The sequence below is a fragment of the Chaetura pelagica genome, unplaced genomic scaffold (assembly GCF_000747805.2).
Source record: "Chaetura pelagica isolate M959 unplaced genomic scaffold, ChaPel_1.0 scaffold102, whole genome shotgun sequence".
Classification (NCBI taxonomy): domain Eukaryota; kingdom Metazoa; phylum Chordata; class Aves; order Apodiformes; family Apodidae; genus Chaetura; species Chaetura pelagica.
In genome coordinates this window covers 701,265-719,380 of record NW_009952483.1, presented here as the reverse complement: position 1 = coordinate 719,380, position 18,116 = coordinate 701,265, and the positions used below count along the sequence as shown (strand labels likewise).

The following is an 18,116-nucleotide window of genomic DNA, read 5'->3' as shown; positions in this document are numbered from 1 at the left end:
TTTTGGGTTAGAATCCAAACAAAACTCAGCTGCCAAAAAGGAGAAGAAAAATTGATTGAAACCCCTAATTGCTTTACAAGTTGCTGTAATAAATTATGTATTAATGTAAATTATTCTGCGGGAAAAGAACGTAGAGGAAACTTGAGCAGAAGGATCATGCATTATGTATAAAAAGGAACTGTAAAATTAGGATAGCAGCACATTTGTGTCGCTGTAGTTAAAGTTGTGTCAGCGTTTTGGTTTTACACCCTGCTCCGTGGTTATGAGTGTGGTGGTTAAAACTCACTCTGTGTCACCAGAGGAGCACGTCAGTTGTTAAAGAAAGCTTCAACTATCCTAAAGCTGCAAGGTCCTGGTGTGTCCACGCCCTGCTCCCAGAAAACATGGAGCTCAGTGTTTGGAAACCTGGCTGCAATGGGTCCTGTTCTCTCCATGGGGCTGTGCAAATCTCTCGGGGACACTGCAAGGACAACATCCATCTCCTTGATTTTTGGAATGTGACTTCAGCCCACCAGTGCCTTGTGCCCTGGGGTTGCTCAGTGTGGTGAAGGTTGCACAGAAGAACAAGTGGATGTTGTTACGGGTTCGGGTTCACTCTTAAAAGTGAAGGTCTTGGGTTTGCTCCCCCTCATCTCAGGGTCAACGGCTCTGCCACCAGGGCTGGACAGGGCAGTGAGAAAGGATGGGGGGATACCTTAGATCACTCTTTCTAGGGCTGAATTGGAGCTAACTATGTCAGTCTTGCTTTAGAAAGCAGAAGTAGTTTAGGTTTGGGTCCCCTTGAGGCTGGGCAGCCTGTGAGCTTGCAGCTGGAACCTGACTTTCTCGCTGCTTCATGCATGGTTTGGAGGAGGACTCGAGCTCCCAATGCCATGGCCAGAGAGGGCAGGATGAGAAACTGATCCTTCCCGGGCTGTGGATAACAACCCTCATGTCCTGGGAGCTGGGAAGCTATTTCACAACCAAAGAGATGCCAGACAACTCGCTTGGTGCTGCCTCACCCTTGGGAACACAGATTTGCAGACGAAAACCTCTCAGAAGAAATTTGCTGGACGTGCTCAGGAGTGACTCAAAGAGTTAAGTTTTGCAGTTCTAGGTTGAAATCCAAAAGGAAGATGCTATTTCATCCAAGGACACTAACAGCCAAGAAGGACCTGTTCAACCTGGGGAAGAGCTCTTCATGCCACGCTTTGATTGTACTCTGGCTGCAAATGTTCTTCTGTTGCTTTTTCCAATAAGCCAAGGGGAGTTTTCCAGCAAAGCTGCTCCCTGGCGAACTGAGGGGTTCTTCTCATGGTGGGTTTTATCCTGGAACAAACCACTGCCTGGGGGTAAACCGAACTGAGGGTTGTAATGTCAGAAAATAAATACACACTGAACTGCAGCAGCATAAATGGCTCCACTGCAATTACCGTTATCAGTGTGTTCAGGATGGGAATCTTAGCCTGAAAAAACTGAACAAAACCAGCCACTTTTCCTCAGTGAGGTTTCCCAGAGTACTTTAATTACACCCTCAACCCTCAGACTACCCCATGCTCAATTTGTTTTGGGGCAAACAATTTTCTGTTTAAGCTGAAAAAAACCACCCTTTTTTTCTGGTAGTTTGGGGCCAGTTCAGGGGGGCTCAGGGGAGGGTACGGCTGTGCCAGGGTCTTCTCCCTGCCCTGCCAAAAAAACAAGGTACAAGAGGAAAAGCAAATAATCCCAAGATGGGGATAAGAGGGAGATTACAGTTTTCTTTGCAAGGTTGGGAAGATTTATAGCTGTTTGTGCTGAAGCAGGGCGTGAAAGTGGAAGGTGTCCCGTATCCTCCTCACCAAGACCTTTTGTACAACGTGATGTCTCCGGCCAGAGGATTGTGGCAGCTTGCCATGAAAAAATCAGCTGCTATTTCTGTTTCTTTTGTCTGCTGACTTGACCCAAGAAACCTCTCTGCTGGCAGCACAATAAGGAGGGGAAAATAATAAAGATCTGAGCATAGATGTAATTGTTTAGCGCAGATTTCTCACTTTTCATTGTGTTTAGTAAAATGAGGATGGCGACAGTTAAAGTGCCGTGTGGTTATTGAGGACAGAGCCAGGCTGTTTGTGGCCAGAGCTGTCATGACAGCAGCTGGATGCAGGGAGAAATAAGAAAACTAGCCAAAAGTGGTGTGCAGGGCCCAAAACCTCACCTCCTGACTTAAAACTGAGCCCTGGTCGGAAGCATCCTGCACTCTTGCATCTTCCCTCTCAAGCTGGTACCCAAAGCTGCAGGCTCGGCTTTTAATTAATCTTTCAGTTGCTAGAGTGGAGAAAAAAACCCTGAAAAATGCTGCACCATCTAGATATGATGGTATGAAACTTCACCGTGACAGCCCTCATGGTTTTGCCTCTGTTTGCAGCAGCCGAGGTCAAAACCAGCCCCCAGAGAAGGTCTGCTGGGTGATCACTTTTTTCCACTGCAGCAGCCGATGGGGTTGTCCTGCCTTGGTTTTCCTGTCAAGCATCAACAGTGTCTCTGCAGTGAGCTTCGTTCCCCTGGGCTGGGGAGCCAGGCCTTGCCCATCCACTGCTTTTTGCTGTTATCATCAGTGGGACCCTGTGGGACCATCACCCTCAATCCTCTCTTTTGACACGGTCATCAGTGGGATTTTTGCTTTGCAGTTTTCCCACGCAGAGCTGCTCGTAGCCGTAAACGTTTGAGGCTGCAGAGTTTGGGCCCAGGCAATGCAAAACCCACCTGAGGAAAGGAACATCTCTGTGCCCATCCTGGGACCATGCGACAGGGCACTTTTCCTCTGCTTCTCTGGGGGACTGTTGGTGCACACCCAGTCTGTTCCTTTAGGTGAACGCTTCGGGGTTATGGTTATTACAGAAAGGCAAACAATGGGCTGTGCCACGTACAGCTGGGATTTTGAAGGCAACCCTGAGAGATGCCACAGCCTCCAGGTGGCCCCAGGTTTGGGGGATGGAGGGGAGATGGGTGATGAGCCTTAAAACGGGGGCCAAAGAGCATCTTGTGAAGAACTGCTGGAGGTTTATGATGCATCTGTTCCACCATCAGCCATCTTAGAGCTTGTGATGTGCACCAAAAGGAAGTTTTCATTTGGATCTTTGATTTGGGAGAGATGCTTGGAGCCTCGGTGAGAACAGAGTTTTATTGGCTTCATTTCTTCCTATTTGGGAGGGCTGAGAGCAGAACAAGGGGTGTCGGGATGGCTTTTGGTTTCTCTCTTATGACCTTGTTGGTATTTCCTTGCTACGACAGGCTGTTCAGTGCCCAAGGTGTGCTCCCCTTTCTGTTAGGACCATCCCAACTGCCCTCTCTGAGCAGCTCCTCGCTGGTGTTTCGTCCATCTCACCCCAGATTTGTGCTCTTCGCTTCCAGTTTTTATGAACCTCTCAGGCAATTGTGGTGCTCAGGAGAAGCTACAGATCTGAGACAGGATTTAGCACAGAGATAAGTCGACGACCGTGTCACTTCATAATGCTGAATTTCCCTTCACCAGTGTAATCTGGATGTTCAAAGGCATGTTTTTATCTTCTTCTGGCAGTTCTGCTCCCGCTGCCATTGTCACTTTGTCTCTCTCTCTCCATCCATGCAGCAGCCAACGCTCCGCTGGCAGTTCAAAAACCCATATTCCAAGAGTTAATTAATCTGTACTGGAAGACGTCCCATCTGCTACTCTTTTTGTTTACGGACGTAGAAAGCCAATCGCAGAATTAATTAACGCTAATGCCCGCGTGTGTGTTTTTCTCTTTCTCCTTTCTGAACCAGAAAATGACAGATGGAGAGATCTCAGCAGGAAATTTCCACTCCAGCTCGAGCAGCCGGGCACCAGCATCTGGGACTGCTTGTCGGACAAGGGCGAGGATGGCTCGCGCTGGCCCAGGGACGCGGCCAGCACCTGCTCCATCACCAACCTCATCAAAGACCTCAGCCTCAGCGACCCCCACGGCAACGCCTCCTCGGCTCCCCCCAGCAAGCGCCAGTGCCGCTCCCTCTCCTTCTCGGATGAGATGTCCAGCTGCGGGACCTCCTGGAGACCCTTGGGCTCCAAGGTGTGGACCCCGGTGGAGAAGCGGCGATGCTACAGCGGGGGCAGCGTGCAGCGCTACTCCAACGGCTGCACCACCGTGCAGAGGAGCTCCAGCTTCAGCCTCCCCTCGCGATCCCACCCTTTCTCCTGCGAGCATCGGAGCACTGCCCGCCGTCGGCGCGCAGCACGCCCGCCTCCACGCCCCAGCTGGGCCGGCGTGCCGGGGGGCTCTCCCGGAGCCGCTCGCAGCCCTGCGTCCTCAACGACAAGAAGGTCGGCGTCAAGCGCCGGAGGCCGGAGGAGGTGCAGGAGGAGAGGCCCTCGCTGGACCTCGCCAAGATGACCCAGGTAAGAGGCGCCGTCCCTGCCAGGTGATGTTCTCAGCTTTGCTGAAAAATCCTCTGGGGTCGTGAAGAGGGAGCAGCTCTGCTCTGGGGACAGGGTGGGAGAGGTGGGGTGTTCAGCCTGGAGAAGAGGAGGCTCCAGGGAGACCTTAGAGCACCTTCCAGTGCCTGAAGGGGCTCCAGAAAAGCTGGGGAGGGGCTTGGGACAAGGGCAGGAAAAAACGGGGCAAGGGGAAATGGTTTCAAACTGGAAGAGGGGAGATTTAGGTGAGACATGAGGAGGAAATTCTTTGCTGTGAGGGTGGTGAGAGCCTGGCCCAGGTTGCCCAGGGAAGCTGTGGCTGCCCCATCCCTGGCAGTGTTGAAGGGCAGGTTGGATGGGGCTTGGAGCAGCCTGGGCTGGTGGGAGGTGTCCCTGCCCATGCAGGGGGTTGGGACTGGATGATCTTTAAGGTCCCTTCCAAGCTAAACCAGTCTGGGATTCCCTAATTCCCCTGAGGATCAGTAACGCAGCCTGTGTTACTTGGTGACCCTCAAGCATGACATCAGACAAAAATAGCTGTGGGGGTGGTTCATCCTCTGCATGACCCAATAAGGGAAGGTCCCAGAGCCCCCCACTGCGAGGCAGGAGCACTGCAGGAACAGGGAAGGGGTTGCCTTTGTGCAGCATCTCTTCAGGTGCTGGTGGGACCCCTCTCCCATCCCCTCCTCGCCTGCCAGTCCACGCTGGGTGGCCAGGGCCACTGCCCAATGGTTGCCACCAGAACCAACCAACACCACCATCACCAGGGAATGGTGCTACTGGGATCCAGCCCGAGGCACATCCCATGGAGCATCCTCCAGGGAGGAAACCCCAGCCGGGTCCAGGTGCCCACTGCAGCCGATGGGATTCCTGAGGCAGGGATGAGTTTGGAGCAGCAGAGTGGGAAGGAAGCAAAGGCTGGAGCTGTGCAAGGACCAGGGTTTCTGTAGCTGTTGAGTTCTGAGCAGCACCCTGGCAGGCTGCTCTCGCATGGGAGGACTGGCACAGAGGGATGAGCAGGATTCGGCAAGTCTGGGAGAGCATTCTTGCCTGTGGTGGGGCCCAGTCAGAGCCCCCCCCCAGGGTGGGAATGCCATGAAAACCAACTAATTCCTCATGGGCAGTAGGCAATGGGGGATAATCCTGTTTGAGAAAACCCTGCAGGTTTGGGTGTTCCCCCAGGCTGCTTTTGATGCCTCGCTAGGAACGAGACATTAGGTGAGAGCAGATGAAGAGCTGAGGTGCAGGCAGGGTGTTGGCTTGGCTGCACGTGTCCTCGAGTCCAGCTGTGTATGGGGTGGAAATGGCTCATGTGCAATGGCCTGAGTGACTCAAAGCAGAGAAGAGCCAGTGTCCAGGGAGGGCTTTCCAGTAGCCCTCAAAGAATTGACTTTACAGATGGGGAGATGGAGGCACAGGTCAGGCTGTGAGTCCCTGGGTGCTGATGGCAGAGCTGGGGACCCAGCCTGGGGTGCTGGTGATGGATCAGCATTTGGCTCTGGCAGTAGATTGGTTAATTTTTTGCTCATGCTGGTAAACACATGTGTTTATAGGCCTGAAACTCGGTACCATAATCAAAATAAAAATAATTTGACCTAAAAGAAATGTTTTCTTCATACCAGGAGGGATATTTAGGCCAAGCAGGAGGGGAGGGAGCCACTCCTGGAAGCAATTACATGGCCACATAACTGGGCTAATTAAGAAAGAGACCTAAATGTTAAAAGTTCTGGGAAAGAAACTACTTGGGAAAACATTGCCTTTAGTTCTGCAGAATCCTGGTTTTGTCTCTTCTCCCTGCAATTCCCATAGCTCAGAGAGGGGAGGTGAGCTCAGAGAAGTCTCCTTATTTACTCATACGGCACCAGAGCAGAGAGGATTCAGCTTTGGGCAGAAACCCAGCTGTGGAGACGTGGTGGTCGTTGAAATAGGAACAATTTTTAGAAGCAACAGCACCAGGAAAATCCTTCTGCTGTTTCTAAACAAGATCCGCCCTCTGAAATGCTGATGGTCGTTTTGGCAGCATGTTAATTAATCTCATGGCAGCACACTCTGCTTCCTAGGTACAGTGCTCAGGGTCTCGCAGCTCTGGGCACCAAGCCCCTTCCTGCAGGCTGTGATCAGAAATGGTTGGGATTGGATTTTTCCATGAATTGGGATGTTTCTTAAAGAGCTGAGTTTCTTCTTCTGATGTGGTCGTGCCTCAAGTATTTGGGAGATGAGCAGTGTTTAAGAGTGCTGGGAGGTGGCTTGCACCTCAGCTGTACTCCCAGTTGGGCTTCTTTGGGCAGGAGCGGGTGGTTCCACCCTTTGCAAGGCACTTGGAGAAGGTGTCTGGGCATATTAAGTGAGAAAACTGAACTTTCTCAACAAACGGAGTCTGCCAGAGATGCTGTGTGGTGGAGGGACACCTGCTTGCTCTTCCTCTCCCATGGTCTGGTGTGGTTCTTCTCTGGAGGACACATTGCTATGTGGTGACCTGGGGACCTGCCATCTCCCACCTCCATGCCTGATGCTTTCCATCAGCTCCGTGTGAACATTTCCTGCAGGATTTGGGGTGCTGTGTGCTGGAATGCCTTGCAGCAGCCTCTGGCTTCAGTGGCTTGGCTGAGTCACCTTCAGGAAGCCGTGGGCCAGCTCTGATGCTGGTGTCTGGGTGCTGGCTGAGGACGTGGCTTTCCTTCACCCAGGCTCTGGGGAGCTGCAGGGGACACAACCCAGGTTGGTCACACCGACGAGAGCTGCCACCAGTGAGAAGCTGAAATCTCCCCCAGCAGTGGCAAAACGAGACTTCACTATCTCTGGCCCAGTCTGCTTCCTGTGTTGTAAAATGTTGATATGGTTGGTACTGAGAGATCTTAATTTGAGAGATCTCCTAACTCAGCTACCCTTTTAGCAGAGGGTTTTTTAAGTGAATCATATATATAAATATATATATAACATTTTTACAAGTCTAATGAGGGGTGTTCAGCCTGGAGAAAAGGAGGCTGAGGGGAGACCTTCTCATTCTCTACAACTCCCTGAAAGGAGGTTGGAGTGAGGTGGGTGTTGCTCTCCTCTCCCAAGTACCAAGTGATAGAACAAGAGGAAATGGTCTCAAGTTGTGCCAGGGTAGGTTTAGATTAGATATTAGAAGAAACCAGGAACAGGCTGCTCAGGGAGGGGGTTGAATCATCAGCCCTGGTGGAGGTGTTTAAAAGACTTGTAGATGTGGTGCTGAGTGGCATGGTTTAACACTGGACTTGGTAGAGTTGGGTTAATGGTTGAACTTGATGCTTTTAGAAGTATTTTCCAACCAGAATGATTCTGTGATATATACAGGTATTAGCTGAATGCCAGCTGTGGTCCCTGCAGCACTAACCCCAAGCAGGGGTAGCTCTGGATGGAATTGGAGGATGGTCTCATAGTATTTGGAAATACAACTTACTGTTTTAAGAAAGGCACAAACAACTTTGTGGCCTGTAGGCCATATAGCCCCACTGGTGATAACTGTCAGACATGGTGAGAGATAGTGGTTCCTGCCCATTGTAAAGGCCCTGGTAGGATCTGTGCACTGGTAAAGACTAGGGGTGGTGCCAGTGACCCACTCCTGATGGCTTCACAAGGTTTTGGCTTCTTCGTGAGCCTTCGAGGCATTTGTAGTTTGAAGGGCTACATCTGTCACAACAAAACGTTTCCTCTACTTCTTCTACTGATGTTGGATGGGGCTCTGAGCAACCTGGTCTAGTGGGAGGTGTCCCTGCCCATGGCAGGGGGGTTGGAACTAGATGGTCTTTAAGGTCCCTTCCAACCCAAACCATTCTATGGTTCTGTGATTCTCCTCCTGAGTTTTCTCTGTTGACTTTCCTGCAAGAGTTGTAACCATGAACTCTGAGGAGTCCCAGAGAGCTGGCAAACTACTTCTTCTCCTCCATTAAGGTCCTTGTTGTGTAGTGTGGCAAATAGTGTATGGGACTGAGAGTAGCTGCTGTAGAATAAATAAGGCAATTAAAATATTAATTATATCCTTTCATCTCTCCTGGGTTATGGACAGCTTTCCAGGGTCATGAATTCACCACCTGCTCTCTGCCCCACAGCTGGGCTGTGAAGGATGGGCAAGAGGGGCCTGGCAGCCATGGACACCAGCTTAGAAGGTGGTGAGGATGAAGCACTTGGTGTTCTTGATGAGGAAGAGAGAAGACTTTGTGCCTGAAAGGGCTGTGATGGGAGGGTGGAGCCAGGCACAATGGGACTTGTCATGTTGCTTGCTGGCTGCCATGGACAGCTGGTGCCATTCATGGGGTGACTTCACTGTCCTCTCAGGAGCACGTGCCTTAGCAGGACGGAGTCATCTGCTCCAGGAGTCACCAGAGCACCTTCCTGAAATGGGGATGGGTGGTTCTTGTGTTTTTCAGGATTAAAATCAGCTTCAGCCTGGGCTGGAGATCCTGAGGAGAAGGGTGTGTAATGGGACTCTCCTGATGGTTGGTAGTCAGGCTGCCCCCTGCTTTGTTTTCCCTTCCAAACTAAGGAATGATGGCAGTTTCCACGAGGATCCAGGCACAAAGGAACTCTTCCACTCCCAAAACTGAAGTAAACAACCCACCAGCTTGGAAATGTTTCAGGCTGGTCTTGACCCTGAGTGGGGTTCAAACTGCAGGATGCAGGAGAAGTGACCTCTTGTCTCCGACCACCCAGCTCTTCCCTCAAGGGGTAAAATTCTCTGTATTTTCACAGAAGAAGATTTTCTGTTTAAATTTTGGCAGCTTTCAGGCTGGCTGGTGAGGGCAGGAGAGGTGGCAGAGATCTCAGCTGGCGTCAGCACCCACTTGAGCCAGGGGCAAATATTGCCAAAAGGTAGCAAGAGGCCAAAAAACTGGAGGTTTTAAATTCCAGACGTATCCCAGGAAATAGTTTGCTGTTGATGTCACTTCTGAGACAGATTCCAGCTTCCAAGCCCCAGTGTTTTTTAAATAAACACAAAGGAGAGCCTGCAGAGGTCAGTTTGTGGCTTGGTGGGAAAAAGCCTTGGGTTCAGGATCAAAAGAAAGTGACTTGGTGTGGAGGGCATGGAGGACCTGGGAGGCTGGTTGCTTTTAACTTTGGTCAGACTATGACACTTCTTTACTCATTGCCCCTTAATTTTTTTTATTTTTTTTTAATGTAAAACCTCAAATAGTCAAAATTGTCAATATTGGCAATTAGATTCATAATGATGTTTACTCCTGGCATGAGCTGTTAATGGGTTTTTTTCCCTCCTGGTTCCTTTGGCAAACAAGTCTCCATACTCACAGAAGTGCAGCAAACCTTGCCTTGGTTGGTGTCCCCAAGGGAAGTGACACTTGTTGAGGCTGCCCACTGGTGTGCAAGCCCACATTGCTGGTGTCCTCCTGCCTGTGATGCCAGGGAGGATGCTTGTATGCTGTGAGGAACTGAAACATTCCTGTTGATTTCAGAGATGGTTTGCTTCAGTTCTTCCCTCTGCTGTACTAAAATGTAAATCTTTTGATGGGCATCATAGCTTGACCTGGTCTAGGAGTTTTCTCAGGCCCAACTGTATATATTTTCATGTATAGATGGCAATACATTAAGAGGAATGGGTTCTTTTGAAGTGATGGCATTGGGCTGGGCCTCATATGTGTCAGCTCCTCTGCAAATGTCCTTCAAGCAGGATTTCCCTGCCTCAGTTTCCCGAATAGAAAAATGAAGGCAATGCATTTTTTCACCTACCCTTGTCCATAAGCTCCAGAGGCCGTACATGCTCAGGTGAGCTGTAATTTCTGTGCTCCCCACAGGAATAAAAACCTGCTCTTGGCTGTTGGCTCATATCACTTTCAGAAGAGTGTGCAAAAAAGATCCATCTCCTTATAAAAGACTGATGTGTTGGTACAGCCCTGGAGTGACCATTTCAGGCAAGGTACTTTGGTGCAGTCAGAGGACTCTTGCAGGAGGTGATTTATTGTAGCAGGGTCTATTTTAGTTACTAGACAGAGCTTTTAATAGCAATAACATGCAGTGACATCCATTGTTTTGGTTTTATACAGTTGAAATGGGCCCATCTGCCTCGGTTAGAAATTTGTGACTCACCAAACACAATGGGCTGAAAATAAATTCAGCCAGGGAAGCAGAAACAGGCCGTGCCTGGGGACGTGGGCATTGCTGTCATTAAATCACTCTACCAGCATGGGCTGGACTTGTGTGCATGGACAGGCAGCATCCCCCACCCCTGCAAGGGGCTTCCAAGTGCCAAAGGGCCTCGTGGTACCCAGCGATTGTGCCCTGGCACCTCCTGCTCCTGGCTCCATCCCCTGCTCCCAGCTCCATCCCCTGCTCCCAGCTCCATCTCCCCATGGGCCCAGGGATGCACAGTTGGGTTTTGTACCTTTGTTCACACTCACATGGGAGGATAGGGCTGGAAATGCAAACAAAGCTTGGCAGTGTCTGACCCAGAGACACACAAAATCCAATTGTGTCCCCAAGACAGGCATCTGATTCCTGTGTGCTCTTTAACCCTCTCGTGCCCGGGCTCATACCCTGCAGGGACCCAAAGAGCAGAGAGATTGGTTTCAAACTGGAAGAGGGGAGATTTAGGTGAGACATTAGGAAGAAATTCTTTGCTGTGTGGGTGGTGAGACCCTGGCCCAGGTTGCCCAGAGAAGCTGTGGCTGCCCCATCCCTAGAAGTGTTCAAGGGCAGGTTGGATGACGCTTGGAGCAAACTGGGCTGGTGGGAGGTGTCCCTGCCCATGCAGGGGGGTTGGAATTAGATGATCTTAAAGGTCCCTTCCAACCCAAACCAGTCTGGGATTTTGTGATTGCCTGGAACATGGGATTGCTGCAGCTTTAGGTAGAGGCAGGGGAAGATAAACCAGCACCTCAAATGGTCAGAAACGGGATATTGCTGTTATGAGCAAAGTGTTTTGGGTGGAAGGCACGTTACTGATGCTTGCTGGGAGAAGTCAGGATGGCCAGGAGCATCTCCCAAAAGCTGATCAGATCCAGACGGGGGTCGGAATTCCTGGTTTCCTTGAGACCAACAGCAGCTGGGATGCCTGACACCTTTCTCGGGCTGGTGCTGAAGGACGAGGTTGTGGAGAGGCTGGGAGGGGGCCTGGGGCTGCCTGGCCATGGGGAACAAGCACCACATTGTGCCACCAAAACTGCTCTTTGGCCAGTGTCAATAGACGACCTGACTGCCCGTTTTTGCCAGCTCAGCACTTCAGCACGTGCAAAATTCACCCAATAAATAAAAAATGAGCAAAAGAACTCATGATGGGTAGAGAACAGACGCTGCATTGATGGTTGTGGCTGATCCACCTTGGCTCTACAGCCAGTGCAGGTGATGCTGGCCACCATCCTGGGAGGACCCTCCCCCAAAACGTCCCTCCCCACACCCTTACGGGGTGTGTGGCAGCTGTGCCCCCCGCTGGGGAGGTGAGGCTTGGGATTTTGTGGCACCTGAAGCCTGTGAGAACTTGCTTCCCAAGCCAAGCTCCAGCAAACCTGCGTCAGAGGGAGCGCCTGTGCCCGGCCCCCGCACATGGGCCTCCTCCAGCAGCCGCCCCGGCAGCACTGGGAGCTGCTGGGCCCTCCGGAGGGTTTTTCCATCCTCTGACAGGGAAGGTAAAAATACTACCTGGAACAACTGAAGGCTGTAGGTGGGAAACGTTGGGTGGAAGCAAGTGTGGGTTTGAGCAGGGAAAATGAGGCTCTTGGCTTGATCATCTTGCCAAAGTCTAATAAAATGCAAAGTTTCCCTGGAATTCAAGTACATTCATGGCTGTTCTCTGAGGCATGTCCAAGCTTGGAAGACTTTTTGTTCAGATGGGAAGAGTGTGCCGTGGACCTGTTTAGTTACCCTTCAGATTGCATCCTCCTTCATTCATCCTCACAAGCATTGTCCATCTCCCACTGCAAAGCACTCTAGAGCATCTTCCATCCTCACAGGATGTTCTTGTCCATCTGCAGCCACCCAGCACTCCTGGGCCTGGGTACCAAGCCCAGGGAAGCACCAGAGATGAGCTTGATTAGCAGGAGAAAACTGAACACTCCCAGAAGTGCCAGAGTTTTGTTTGTAGAAGGGATTTGCACTTCTGAGAGGGCTGTTGACTTCCAGCAGACTTAGGCTTTCAAGTGCCTAAATCACTGTTGTAAATATGCTTGCAAACTTTTCTAAGTACTTAGAAAATATTTCTCCCATGTCCTCAGGCCTTCTCCAAGTGCAGTGGTAATTACAAGTTGTCCATTAACCACAAGGTGCAGATCTGTGCTTGAAGCTGTTATGTGTTCAGGCCCTAGAAGGCAGCCCGTGTGGAGAGGCACAGCTTGCATTTGAAAAACAGGAGAAGGATGATGTGGGGACTGGTGCAGTTGGGTTTTTAAAGGACAAATACCTGTATTTTCACATGGGCTAGTGGGATTTTGGAAGGTTTCAGAAACTGAAGGCCATGTGAAATGTAGTTTCCCCAGCCTGGACACTGGCCATCTCCTCCTGGGGCAGCTGGAACTTCTTTCAGACACACCAGCCTCTTTGTCATCTCCTGCAACAACTGCTTTTACTGTGGTATGTCTTCCTAGTATCTAATCTACATCTGCCCTGAATGAGGATACATTTACCTTAGAGAACAGAAATTCTTTGCTGTGAGGGAGGTGAGACCCTGGTCCAGGTTGCCCAGAGAAGCTGTCGCTGCCCCATCCCTGGCAGTGTTGAAGGGCAGGTTGGATGGGGCTCTGAGCAACCTGGGCTGGTGGGAGGTGTCCCTGCCCATGCAGGGGGGTTGGAGCTAGAGGATCTTAAAGGTTCCTTCCAACCCAAATCAGTCTGTGATTTTCTGCAAACAGCTCTGTACTGCCTCACAGGGCGTAGGGGTGGAGGTGGTGGTGGAACCAATCCAGCCTGTGGTGGGGGTATTTTTGATGCTTATCCCCCATTGCAAGAGCTGTCATGGATGGGGAGGTGGGGCTGCCCAGCTACTGGGGACCAGGCAGCTGCGCGTGGGGCGTTTCTGCTGATCCACTTGCTTCCTGCTGGGGGGTCAGGAGAGTCAGGAGGACTCTCAGCTCCCCTAGTGTAGCTTCTAGCCCATCACAGCTCCAGGATTCCCTCCAGTCCCTGCCCCCACACCTGTCTCAGCTGCCTCTTTGCCTTTGCAGAACCGCGAGACATTCAACAGCCTGACCAGCCTTAGTGCCGGGGCCGAGGATGGTGCCCAGCGGCTCCCCGGCCCCCAGCCATGGACCACGGCCCCCAGCTCCCCGGAGGTGATGCCGGGCAGGACCCCTGCCTGCACCCCAGTGCCAGAGCCACCACCTTCCCGAGCTGAGGAGTGCCGGACCAGCCGGGATGACCTCTCCTGTGAGGAGGAGGAGGAGGGCGGCGGGAAGGAGGAGGGCGGGATGGCGTGGCGAAGCGGCGGGACGAGCGCCGAGAGCGTGTTCCAGCTGGATGGAGAGATAGACATCGAGCAGATAGAAAACAACTGAGGAGGGAGCGGGGTCCTCTCCCCGCCAGGGTCGGGGGGCTCCCCGCTGCCAGTGCTGGGGTCCTGCCCCCACGCTCTCCTCTGGCCAGCTGGAGGGGACAAAGCAGCTTTGCCAAAATTTCATCAGGTATTTGGAGCAATCCGCGTGCGTGTGAATCTTGAAATCGTTTGTTAACTACTGTAGCCAGAGCTCAGCAGCCAGAGGGAACTGCCTGTCCCGCTGGGAAAACCAGGCGCAGGGAAGGCCAGAAAACTCGCCTTCAGGGAGGAAATGGCTTTGGCAAACGTGGGGTTGCAGCTGATGGGGCTGCCAGGCTCCCCTGCCTCCTGCCTGCGCTTGTTCAAAGGGGATGCACAAGGAGAAACCTTGGCCTGTGGGACTGGAAAAAGTGTGGGGGGGAAAACCAGAATATTGGGGTTTGCAACCCGAGTCAGGGCTGCAGGGGCGGCTGCAGCTCCTCTTCTCTGGCCGCATCCCGCTAGGCTCCAGCACCCGCCTCACTCCCCAGGTCCCTGGCAGGGGGAAATCACAAGTGAAGTGTTTTGCTTTGATGTAACAATGGCAAGAGCTGGATTTTTTTACTTTTTTTCCTTTTTTTTTACTTTTCCTGGTGAGGAATTAAAGGGACTCCCGGCCCGCACAGGACAGCGTCCACAGCAGCGCTCGGTGGGCGCTGCCCGAGGATGCTCCAGTCTTCCCTATGTTTTGTTTTTTTCCCTTTCCAATCCCTTCTCTCCACCCCATCAGGAAGACGCCCCCCGATCGGGCTCAGTGCCACCCTCCCCGAGGTTCCCAACCCCCAGTTCTGAGCAGGGCTGGGCCGTGCACCCCTTGCCCAGCAGCCCTGCCCTCTGTGCTGCCCAGGGCACACCTGCCACCCTGGGGATGTGGCTCTGTCTTACTGTGAAGGGCTGCACGCCCCAGGCCTGCCGCAGGGTTACTTGACACAAGTCAGCTGGAGAAAGGCTGAAAATCCAGGTAGCAGCACTGAAAGCTTTTCCTGTGCCTTGTCAGAAGCACAGATAAAGTGGTGACCCTCACGTTTGTATGATAGGAATCCTATTTTGGTAAAAATAAGCTGTCCGTTGACCAGCAGGTTTAGAAGGACACGTTTGTTTTTGTGGGGTTTTTTTTTCCCCCTCTTTTTTAATTTTTAGTTGGTTTAAAGCTCCAGGAAAGCTCTGAGTGGCTCCCAGTATCTTTTGCAGGTTCCCTCAAGCTCAGGGTTTAACTTCCCAAGCTGTGTAAAAGTGAGAAAGGAAAACAAAAAACCCAAGAAAGTCACCGATACCAACGGCAGTTGAAGACGTGACGTTTTTAACAGGGCTCAGCACCCACCCCTGGCAAAGCTTTTGGAGCCTGTAACTCAGCGAGGGCTGAGAGCCACTCGAGCAGGTTTTACTCATCATTTCTGGTTACGTTAGTGCACTTTTTTCTGCGGTGGCTGGGGATGTGTCTCCCCTCCCCGTGGAACCCCTCAGCTGTTCTATAGCTTTACCCCCAGCCTGGCACCGCGGTGGCCACAGCCGCTCCCTCCGGGCCGGGTGCTGGCAGGCAGAGCCAGCCCCAAGGATTTTTTGGGAAGGGATGGCAGGGATGGCTTTTAATTTTGGAGAACCCTCCAGCTCTTCTAAAGTGTCGCTTGATGCATCGCGTAAGAGAAGATAGATCCTGGCTTCGGTTTTAGCCCCTCTGGAGTGGAAGGTGCTGCTGGTTCTTGGCTTTGAGTCTTCCTGATGCTTGATCCTCCCCCTGCACTGACACGTCCCCACTCTTGGGGCACACAGCTCCTGCTGGCCATGGGCACCTCCTCAGCTGCCAGGCTCCAGACTGACTGAAAAAGGGCAAATTCACCCAAATCCATGTCCAGCTGCTGCCATAGAGCTCCAGGTGGGCTCAGCACCGGGGGGGGGGCTGTAATTCCTAAGGGCTTCTGTTTTCTTTCCAAGGGCTGCTACTGGTGCCATGCTAACCCCCCTGGTAGGAAGGTGACCAGTGGACCACTACCCAGCTGTACTCGCCGTAGCATTCAGTTTACACACAGCACAACCTGTTTGCCTTACTAGAGATGCTTCTCCAATGAGTCATGGCCTTATCCTGGGCACGTTAGCGTAGGCACAGACTACAGTTAGCGGCGGTTTTGAGGCCACGGTGGGGTTCTGTTGGGTATTTCCTTGCTGGGTTTGTATGATTTCATGTACTTATTCTCAGTTTAAGAAAGCCTTACTTTTTACATTTTTTTTTCTCTCTCTCTCTCTGTAGAGGTAAAACGTTTGTGGATTTATATATATATATATAAATATATATAAATAAAGTAATTAAAAATATTAAATATAATATAGCATGTGCCTCAGATTCAGGGGACATCCTGTTGATTGTAAAGTCAGAAGTGGTGCCGCTCCCTGGCATCAGGAGATCCGTGTGCCCTGTGACCAGAGTGGGAGAGCAGGGCATCCCCCCTGGGGGGGTCCTGCTCTTGATTTGTAAAGGACTTCACCTGTTGCAGGGATGCATTGGGAAACCCCCCCCTTCCCATCAAATTCCTGCCGGCTGCCAGAATGTGATGTTAAATATGCAGATGAGGGATGTTATTCCTTGCTAGGAAAAAACAAAACAGGCTCATGATTGTGAAGAGACTCAGTGGCTTGTCCAGGGATTTTAATAGGAAAAGTCTTGGTGCCTGCACAGGGTGGTTGCAGATGTAGCTCTTGGAGCCCGTTTTGTGCAAAGGTTGCATTCAAAAGACAAAAAAAGAAGTATTTGTAAAATAGATTGTAATTTTTCCACGTTCCAGCGTAGCCTGTCGGGCCAATACAGTTGTGGTTGAAGTGCATTGTTTCAGAGCTCCTGGCTGGACGGGCAAACGGACTTGACGTAGGGCCTTAGAGGATTGTAGCAGTGCTTTACAGCATCCGTGGGTGTGATGGTCAAGAAATCCAAAGGATGGCCAAAAAAAATAAAAAAAAAAAGAGAGAAGAAGGGAAAAAAAATAATAATAAAAAAAAGGACAAAAAAAAAAGAAAAAAAGACAGCCTTCTGAAGCTATGACCTGTAGTAGCCATGTCTTGCTGGCAATTGCACAAGCGCAGCGGGACCTGCGTGTCCCTGGGGAGGGGCTGCCCGAGGTGCCCCCACCGGTGCAGGCTGCCCCCTCATCCCCCTCCATGACTTGATTGCACTAGAGCAGCTCAGTCTCAGGAAATTGCTTGTTACTTTTACTGTGTAAATAAAGCTTCCTGGTTCAATAACCCCCAGCCGGTGTCTCGCCTCTCTGTGCTGTCCCTGTGGTGGCAGGATCGGGGGTGTCGGGGACACCGCAGCCCCTCGGGTTGTGGCACCCGTTGGGGTTTGATGGGGCACAGCAGGGTGCCCCCACGTACCTCCCCTCTCCCAGAGGGTGTCTGGCTGTACCTCCTTGGCATCTCCATGGTTTCTGGGGCAGGGGTCCCAAAAATGGGTTGGGAAAGACCTTACATCAAGGTGTACATGCTGGAAATCCCAGGCTTGGGTTACGCCAGAAACAAATGGGTATTGGATGATGTTCACGTGCAGGCAGATGTGATGGTTCCCCAGCCACCCCTCCGAATGAGGGGATGTCTCTCAGGCCTCCCCTCCCCAGCCTGATGCTTGCTGCTCTTTAGCTGCAATGCAGCCAAGGAGGTAACAGCAAAATGCAAATCAACATTTAAGTGCCAGGTGGCACCTCGTGCTTTGTGTTTAAGGACAGAGATAATGGCCCACCCCTGAAAATCAAACCTAAACCCAAGCAAGGCAAGAGCCCACAGCAGGATAAGGGGACACAGGGTGTTAAATTAGTGTAGTATCTCCCCACAGCCTTTGTAAACCAGAAAGGAAAACTGCTGCATTTCCTCAAGTGAGCAACAGTTTAAAAAGTTTCATGACAGATGGCAGGATGTTTATCTGCCTGAACTTAATCAGATTGAAGTGATAGGCTTAGCGTGCCAGAACAAAAAGGAAGAATTAGAGGATAAAAAAGAAATTCACAGTGATCCGTCACAGCCCCAACGTTCGAGCAGGCATCCCTGCCAGGGCTGATGTGGCTGAACACAAGGACACCCAGGCCAGATGGGCAGGACAAGGTTTATTCCCGACAGGAAGCAGCAGTTGCTCCATGATGTGCTGCAGTGTTCCCAGATTCCACAGCCCTAACCCTGGCCGGTGCCCGACAGAGGCTGAGTGTGGCAGAGTCTCGGTTTACTGGCTTGCCAGGGGGGCAGGGGTTGTACCCCTCCCCAGATATTTTCTCCCCC

General features: G+C 51.6%; 1 protein-coding gene across 1 annotated transcript in view; it reads left to right on the top strand.

Annotated features, from left to right (window-relative positions):
• Positions 1–13,845, top strand: part of FAM53B (family with sequence similarity 53, member B) — an 18,636-nt gene extending 4,791 nt beyond the window's left edge. The window contains 3 exon segments of the mRNA XM_010008810.1: positions 3,760–4,188; positions 4,191–4,369; positions 13,516–13,845. Coding sequence (XP_010007112.1) covers positions 3,760–4,188; positions 4,191–4,369; positions 13,516–13,845 — 938 coding nt within the window.
• The last annotated feature ends 4,271 nt before the right edge of the window (positions 13,846–18,116 follow it).